Source organism: Tigriopus californicus, chromosome 2 (genome assembly GCF_007210705.1).
Source record: "Tigriopus californicus strain San Diego chromosome 2, Tcal_SD_v2.1, whole genome shotgun sequence".
Taxonomy (NCBI): Eukaryota; Metazoa; Arthropoda; class Copepoda; order Harpacticoida; family Harpacticidae; genus Tigriopus; species Tigriopus californicus.
In genome coordinates this window covers 15115563-15121894 of record NC_081441.1, presented here as the reverse complement: position 1 = coordinate 15121894, position 6332 = coordinate 15115563, and the positions used below count along the sequence as shown (strand labels likewise).

The 6332-nt window shown below is 41.9% G+C and overlaps 1 protein-coding gene across 1 annotated transcript in view; it reads left to right on the top strand.

The window, feature by feature from the left end:
• Positions 1-979: 979 nt before the first annotated feature.
• Positions 980-6332, top strand: part of LOC131893072 (uncharacterized) — a 59401-nt gene continuing 54048 nt past the window's right edge. Inside the window, exons 1-2 of the mRNA XM_059243002.1 lie at positions 980-1190; positions 1543-1609. Coding sequence (XP_059098985.1) covers positions 1034-1190; positions 1543-1609 — 224 coding nt within the window. The 5' untranslated portion in view covers positions 980-1033. The remainder of the gene's footprint in view (positions 1191-1542; positions 1610-6332) is intronic.

Here is a 6332-nt window from a genome sequence, read left to right as displayed (position 1 = left end):
ACGAGAAAATTTAATAATCAAAACACTACAGTTTGCTAAATATTGATAACCTACACAAATCAAAGCATTGAATCCGATTAATCTAAAATAAAATGAAACCGGAAGGTTTGAAAGATTTGAAAAATTACAAATTGAACAGTTTTTGGAACTTATGAACTATTTTATACCCACCACAAGAGTCTCTGAAAAGTTTCTAATGATTTTTGTGTAAAAAATATTACCAAACACTAAGCAATTTAGGCGCTGGAATGTTTGTTTGTTTGTTTATTCAGGGCTCAAAAAGTTTTCAGAAGAAATAACATTACAAGTGTAATGTCAGAAACCCGTTACTTAGCCTCAAAAAGTAATCCTGATTTTCCTTTCATCGAACCAGTGTTTCTTTTTCCTCAAACTTAACTTCTTATGTTACGATGGAATCGGTTGGTGCTTTCACCTTGTAATTTTCTGTCAGCCTTGAATTGTAAAGGTTATTTGATCTTGTCACTATTAAATAATTGATTAGTTTAGGCCCCGCTTGATAAGTTTCGAAAACGATTAAGGTGTTGCTTGCGAATTTCGGGAAAGATGTAATGTAAAAACTAAGACTTTTGAAAACTTGACTTTTTACCAAGTTTTGAAGGAGCAAGAGAATAATGAATTTGCTTGTTCGCCACATTCGTAAACTCAACTGAATTTGGAGTTTAATTGAATCACCTGGGTATTAGTACTGCTAACAACATAAGAAATGTGTGCTCACTTGCCAAAATGTAATCCCCGAAACGTTTCATTTATTATCACCATCATCATCACTACATTCGGTTGATGTTATACGATGAAATCACATGCTCCCAGATTCCAAGCTGATTTCTAGATCCTGCCTCTCGCCTGGTCAAAATCTTGGCGGGAGCGGAAACGCATCCGTGGCACTCGCACACCAACACGCACCGTGATTGGTCGGCGGAATTTTCCAGCCGAGAGATAATGTTGAGATGTTTAGGCCGGATTTCATTTCACTCAAATCATATTTCCAGTCACTTCACAACCCCTCAGAACCATGCCTGGATCCACCACCGTCGCTTTGGTTATCGGACTTGTTCTCTTTTTAGCCACTTCTCATTTCAGTGTGGCCGAACCACGGGGTTCGCGGAGACAAACTGGATTTACTCAACAGAATGAGACCACGGCATTCTCCTCCAAGCGTGAAGGAAAAGGTAAGCTACCTGAGCCCAACTAATAAGCATTTTGACTTTAGATCTTTGCGTGTTTGCACCCCAGGTAAGTTGTCCATCTGTAGCAATAAAATGTTCCCGCATTAGATTTGTACTCTTGTTACGATCAGTTCGGCAATAATTTTGGCAACCGAAATCCAAATAATCTGTGGTGTTTTCGGGCCGACTTTCAATTTAGGGAAAATATGTTTTCATAACGAATCATGACAAATATAATTATGACATGACGTGTCCTAGCTCCGTGTTGGTATATGGTGAGGTACCTTGAAGCAAGTGATAGTGTCTTGGCTATCTGGATATTCAAAATGATACGTATGTTCTTCCTCTCTTTCAGTCTTTTCATTGTTCAACATCGTCCAATTCAAGAATGATGGTTGCCGCAGCTCCAGTACCATAAGCAGGTAAGCACACATCACGTACTCCAAACATATTTTGCAAATTAGTACTCAAATCGTGCATTTTCAAATGAATCAAAAAGTTAGCTATGTTTGTATGTAACTGATAATTGCAATATCGGTGCCAACTCATGATCTAGTCTGCTCTACGAGAAATTGGTTTTCTTTGGTTCTTATTTCTCCACTCGACTGTCTACCTCTGAATATGGCAGACAATTCAGAATTGAAGGACCTCAATATTTTGAACTCGACACTGCCGAACCCTTTTTGGCTCAACGGAATTGAAGAACGTCCATCTTTGTGAATTTCCAGTCGTTGTTGTGCGTGACTAGATGGAATCATGTGGGTTGGGACAGTTCCTCCTTTTCTTTACAATTGCATTGACGCCCGGTTAATTTTCGAATATCATTCAGTTAGAGGAATTGTTTCAAAGTATATAACGGTGAACTGATAGGTGTTTTCAAGGGAACAGTCATCGGACATTAATCCAAAACGATGGGAGTGCTCAATCTTTTAAACAAGCCCCGTACCCATATGGAGTTGATAAAATGGTTGAAGGACAAGATACCCGCCGTGGAGAGTAAATCAGGCACGGGGACATGATCGGATCTCTTTCATCCTGTGAGTGTCTTTGTCACATCGTTGCTGGTAACTTGAATTTACGCACCTTGACAAGGTTTTGACCACGTCGGAGTCTTGTAACCTGATGAGAGACACAGCCGATACGGCTTAGCCTGGCCAATTGACAGTTGACACAAACAAGGCCAATTGACAGTTGCTTGAGGCATTCACCTCTAGGCAAGTGAAACGCCGACGTGGGATTACTCCAGCACGGTCCTTAGCATCCAAAACCACACCCTCAGTGGGTAGTGAAACTCAAATTGGAGACAATCTTGACCCCAAGCAACTCACTGTAGTCAGAGGGTGCTACTAAGGACGCTTCCACCTTCGCAGCGAAATTTCTCCTGACTTCACTTCCAACCCTGCCCGCCAATAGTAGTTGGGTCAAGGAAGTGTTGAAGACCAAGGATTTCTTGGTTGCATACTGGATGAATGGTTTATATATTTCCGGTCGCAGGAAAACGAGATATACTGTACAGTTTTAAATTTGTATGGTTCCTATTGATCGACCCTACGAATTATCGTTTTGCACGTCACATGAAGATGTATTTCAAAGTGTCTTTGTTGCTTCTTTGGATTCGTATTTGTTATTACTGAGTACATAGGTCCCAGGTCTTGATTATACTCTTCACCTAAGCTTTGCTTTCTTCTTCCTTGATGTGCACAGGCAGTCTTTCCCAAATTTCACAATTCTGGTAATAATTGACTTCTTGGATGTTTGGAATGGGTAGGCTGTGGACGATCTTTGGCGCGTGTTCTGTTCACCCACATGAAGCTCCATTCGTCCGGTTATAAGTGGATGATTTAACCAGTCTTTTCCACAATGCCAAGCCAGTAGGGCTATCATACGCATTGAAATAACGTCTAGAGAAACCTGGTTTGTTTTCTGTAGAAGCTCTTTATATTCCACGTGTTTTCTTGTTGGTATATTCTGGGCAGCTTTCCTGGCCGTGTAGTGGAGATAACTGATCTTCGTCAAGACTGAATTATTCGAGACGAGTGCGTCTGAAATGACCTCAAGCCCGTATCTGAGTTTGATATTAAAAGTGGTTCAATCATTTCCGCGACAAGCACAGATGGAAGCTTCCAACCTAAGCGAGAGACATATGAGACATACCGTATGTGATCAGCTTTGCAATGAGCCGGTCAACGTCCAAGGTGTCAAAAGCAGCTGAAAGATCAAAAAAGAGTGCTCCAGAGTGGAAACCATCCTGACGAGCCTTCGTCTAGTCATGATGAATTGCTCCCGCCGCTTGAATTGTCGAGAAGCCGGGCCGAAATCCGTGTTGTGACTTACACACCGGTCGGTAGTTTTCAGCATTGTCCTTTTCTTTCTTTTAATGTTACGGTAGTACTCTTCCTCGTTTCCATACTTCTGGTATTTCCCTCCCTGATCACTTCATTTATTATGTGTTAGTGGAACGGCCAAGATCTCGGGTGCCAATTTTAGAGCAACTGGTGCAATACCAAAAATGTCTGGGCACTTGCACTTCTTCATCTTATGTATTGCCTTGATGATATCCCTCTCTTCTACAGCCTTGAATGCAAAGTCATTTTTTGGCAGTCGGAGCCGTGTAGCTTTAGTTCGAGCTCCCATGAGGGGATCTGTTGTGGAGGCACCAATACCCTTTGGATCCTTTCAACCTTTGAGAGAAAACATCTGTTGAAAGAAGAGTTGGGCTTTGTCATTCAGCTCAGAGATGACCTCGGCCGGGGTTCCAATAGCCCAAAACGTGATGTCGTTTGCATATCCAACAATGCCCTCCTGGCTTATGTTGAGAAGCGAAGGCAGGTTGGACATTAGTACAAGAAGCAACAACGGCCTTAGGATGGACCCTTGCCGCACGCCATGTTTGACTGGTAGGGACAAGGATCTCTCACCATTCCACATGACTGATTGTTCTCCTCCAGTCGTTAAGGAGTGAAACCAGCTTCCTTGTTAACCTTTGAGGCCAGTACCTTTGAGGCCAGTACCTTTGAGGAACAGTTCTAGTTTGAGGTACAACAAGCTAGATTGCCAATTGAAAAAAAACATGGACATGAAACAGGCTACAATGGGCGTAAAAAGGTAGCCATTTGGTAAATTGTGTTCCTAGAAGTTCCCAAATCTTAGAGTCTTCCACTAAATCGGGTCAACCTGAGGATATTGTTGACAAATTGCTTGAAGTTATGAATGCCCATGTGAATCTTTCCATCAATATGAGGTTCAAGTGGTCTTGGAGAGTAAGCTTCAATACATCAGAAAGAGAGCAAGGCATGGCTAACTAGGTAGGCGCCTGTGCAAGCCGTTTTGTTCTACCCATAACTTCCGTTTTTCGCCATGCAGTTTTTAGCTTTTTGGGACATCTCCCTAGCGCACCCTGGTTTCAATAAATCTTCAAACATTAATAGTTTGCCAACGGTTTCTTCAGTTTGACCAGATTTAGGGAAAGACCCTTAGATTTTGGTAGTTTTAGGAAAGCAATTTCCAAATCAGCTACCCTTTTGGGCCCGTTATAGTCTGTTTGATGTCCAGAAGTTTGAAATTGGCATCAAGCTTCTTGTATCTCAAACTCTAGAAATGCACCCCAAGGTAAATTTACTTGTTTTCCGCATATTCTATCAACTATTTTCCCGACTATTTCGCCATTTTTCCCAGCTTTTTTAAGCCGCTATTTTGCCAAATTCAATTGACTTTTTTACAACTCTATTGATCACCAAGAATTCTCATATTCATTTTGAAGTTGGAGTTCTCCCAGTGCTGATAGCTATTCCTTTAATGAAGCAGTTGGTTCAACCCCCCAACAAGCTTCCAGTGGTTTAGTCTAGGATTCACCGACTTATGCTCTGTACATGGTCCTTCGATGACCATCGCTATCTACATGGTTTTGCAAACAGTGTGTGACAGTGGCAATGAGAATGAGGGGCATCTTTACATTCCTCGTCACCATCATCTATAATCCAAGATGTGTTCAGCGTTTGTTACCAAGCCACACCCTATCTTCATTCTCATCATGAGATTGGGGAAGCTTTGAGGGCAACATTTTTTAGCCCCAATTTCGTTGCAACAAAACTAATTCTCCACCGATTGTGCCAAAACAACCCGATCTTAGTGTGCCGTCGTGTGATTCAGCACAGTTGGAAGAACAAAGCAGAATCAAAGTCTTTTTAGTCTATCCTTTTGGGAATGGATCGAACACAACACCATCCAAGAAAAATTAGTTGAATCGTCTTCATCGGCGAAAAATGCAGCCCAAATTCACTCCCAATGTCACTTTCGTCGAAGTTGGAGACCTGTATTGCCCTAACAACACCTTGAAGCTTTGTTAGTAGAAATAGAAGGTTGATGAGTAGGCCCGACCAAAACTTGCATATAAATATGGTCTTAATTGACAGCAAATTGGATTGGTTCCCTTCAAGAACTTGAAGCGCTGGCAATGACGAAGAATCATGTGTTGCCATTCAAAACCAGTGGTACCTTCCTGAAATTTCCAACTACCAGGCACGTCAAAAACGGAATAATCCCTTCCAACCCAGTGAAGGCTCCGTTACTTACGAAACCGTGCGAAATGACAGTTTTTAAGCTTATGCCAAGACCATTGGAAAAATCAAATTGGGCAATGTTTTTGCCCAAAACCAAGGTTATCATTTGCAACATCTCCAAAGGGAAATTGTAGTTGACGAAGCAGAATCCGTATTAGAAGACATGTAAACAAAGCTATGAAGACTTTTGTAAATTAGCATTATTCCGTGGCAATGCAAGGTTGTAAAAAAGCATTGTGAGATGAAGCTGTATGCGAGGCCAATCATTCCCGAAGCTGTAGAGCAAGTCCTCTTCCTCTTCTACCCGCAGACGGCAGAAATCGTTGTCCAATGCCATCTTGGGGAGCCGGAAAATTGAGCACCATTGGAACCACATTAATCCAAATACTGACTACCCAAATGCTTCTTGAAAGGTTCACTAATCTGGTTCTTTTCCTGATCTCGTTGAGACCAAGATGATTCATGTGACACTCAAAGGACTCTCATGTCCAACAACGTTCGATATGACACGGACATCCCTCTCACGGTTCCCATCTGTTTCCCCCAACGGCAAACTCCCACTGTAGTTTTCCGCCAGTCAATCTCC